This window comes from Chanos chanos, chromosome 8 (genome assembly GCF_902362185.1).
Source record: "Chanos chanos chromosome 8, fChaCha1.1, whole genome shotgun sequence".
NCBI lineage: Eukaryota > Metazoa > Chordata > Actinopteri > Gonorynchiformes > Chanidae > Chanos > Chanos chanos.
The window spans coordinates 45,973,755-45,976,254 of NC_044502.1; the positions used below are offsets into that span (position 1 = coordinate 45,973,755).

Genomic DNA, 2,500 nt, shown 5'->3' on the forward strand with positions numbered 1-2,500 from the left:
TTATTGCACGGCTGTTAAGAGATTTAAACAGGTTCATTTTCAATAACATTGTCCTGGCGGACACATAGTCATGCATTAATGCACAGCTTCCAGAAACCAAAATATACACTTGCAACCTGGTTAGACTAAAGACCTTGGTGATGAAAGAAATGTAGTTCATGGGTTTTTTATTTATTATTTATTTATTTATTTTTTGGCAGTCAGTCTCTCTGTGTATCAGTGTAGACTTGTGTCCATACAGCTGAGGGTGTTTTGGAAAGTACTTGGCAGCATTCAGTGCAGTTTCTCTCACTCTCTAATTGACATGTTCCTGCCTTATAAGGACATGTAAGCAGGCTTGTTTTACCTGTGCCAGAGGAGTTGGCTTTGTAAATGTGTGGCGTTATTTACCAACACGCTGGCTTACATATTTAGCCTAATTATGATGACTGCTGCTTTGAGCTGCCCCTAATTGTTCCCCCAATGAGTCGCCAAGCTAGTTCTCATCTCTGACTATTTCTCTTTTTTTACCCCCCCCCCTCCAACCTCCCAACCCCCCCATCTTCCCTTGCAGGAGGAGAAGAAAGAGCACCCTGGAGGATTGTGGGTCGTTCCTGCTGCCGCCTACACAGTGTTAATGAGGTGCCTTCGGGAAGGGGTAAGACTGCTGTGTGCTGTCCTCAACACTGCGTGCGTGTGTGTGTGTGTGTGTGTATGTGTGTGTGTTGGAGAGGAGGGTGTGTGTTTGAGGTGTATGTGCGTGTGTGTGTGTGTGTTGGAGGGGAGGGTGTCTGTTTGAGGTGTATGTGTGTGTTGGAGAGGAGGGTGTGTGTGTGTGTGTGTGTGTTGGAGAGGCGGGTGTGTGTTTGAGGTGTATGTGCGTGTGTGTGTGTGTTGGAGGGGAGGGTGTCTGTTTGAGGTGTGTGTGTGTGTGTTAGAGGGGAGGGTGTGTGTTTGAGGTATGTGTGTGTATGTGTATGTTGGAGAGGAGGGTGTGTGTGTGTGTTGTAGGGGAGGGTGTGTGTTTGTGGTGTATGTGTGTGTGTGTGTGTGTGTGTGTTGGAGAGGAGGGTGCGTGTATTTGAGGTGTGTGTGTGAGGGGTGTATTCTGCTGGTAATGAATGGCCTGCAGCCTCTACCGGCATTGTTTGGCAGCCGTGAGTCAAGGCTGCGCAGGCAGCAGGCACATTTGTCAGTCAGCCCTGTCACGCACCTGCATCAGAAATATTCCGGAAGGGCTACTCCTGGTCCTTTCAGCAACAATTAAGACATGCTAGCCCTGCACGTTTAGCGCTGGAATTCCGACGGCTACGGCTGGACAGCTCTGTTACCGTCAGGATTTTTCTTTCTTCATAGACCACAAAGAGTATGTTTACAATGATAACCAAACTGGCATTTATCTCAGAACATAACCTGACTCTCTTCAGGAGATGTGGTTTTTATAGAGGAGCAAATGTTGTAGGAGAGAAGCATGTGAAAATTTCTCAGAGTGTAAAAGAGAAAAAGAACAGTCAGAGATGGTCATTTATCAGACGCGCTCTCTGGTAGCTCTCAGTGGTTCAGAGTTAAGAAATCTCAGTAGAGTGAGAAAGTTAGAAGCTAGTGAGGAGTGAGTAAGAGAGAGAAAGCTAGCGCTCTGCATGTTGTGTGAGGTGTGACTAGACATATCTGTGCATGAGGAGGTGCATTAGATTTAATGCCATATGTTGAACACAAGCCGAGAATGATTCTCGAGTGCTTTGGCTTCTACTTAAAATTTGAACCACAGCCAAAGTGTAGTGAAGGGCCAAGCAGGGCGTGGCTTATATGTAATGGGGTTATTGTGAGGGTCACTGGTTCATATTTGGTGGATTTGGAATGATCATATACAGGAGTGTCACACAGGGCTCAGAGAGACTGGACACGGAATATCAGTGACTCTGATGTAACCCGCAACATAGGATCTCTATGACATCACAACCACTTTTTCTTTTTCTTTTTTCCAAAATGCCTAAGTCGCTTTCAAAATCCTCTCAGAATTACATTACATGCCACCGCCTCAACACACACACGCACACACACATGTTCTCATGCAGTGATGCAGCTGGAGGTGAGTGTCCCCACTTTCTCATCAGTACTTCTCCAGGAGGTGTTTTTTTTTTGGTGTCTCTGCTGGAGTTAGAATTGGAGTTGGGAGAATGTAGCAGCTGTAGGCGGTGTGAGTCTCCTGCACAGAGGGAGTCTCTGAGCTTAATTAGAGAATTTGTTGGGTGAAGCTCCACCGAGCTATAACGAGAACACAGGCACAGGAAACGCACCGCACGCTGAATGAGAACCACGCCACCTTGACTAATAACTGCCTCCTCTCTCTCTCTCTCTCTCTCTCTCTCTCTCTCTCTCTCTCTCCAAGTCTCTCCCTGTCTCTATTTCTCTCCCTCTGTTCCTGTCTTTCTCACTCCTTCTCTCTCTCTCTCTCTCTCTGTCCCCCTGCCTCCATTTGTCTCACTCTCTCTCTCCTCACTCTCCTTCTTTCGCTCACTCT

General features: G+C 46.9%; 1 protein-coding gene across 1 annotated transcript in view; it reads left to right on the top strand.

Moving 5' to 3' along the window:
* Positions 1 to 2,500, top strand: part of ulk4 (unc-51 like kinase 4) — an 84,202-nt gene that overhangs the window by 18,033 nt on the left and 63,669 nt on the right. Inside the window, exon 18 of the mRNA XM_030783255.1 lies at positions 554 to 637. Coding sequence (XP_030639115.1) covers positions 554 to 637 — 84 coding nt within the window. The remainder of the gene's footprint in view (positions 1 to 553; positions 638 to 2,500) is intronic.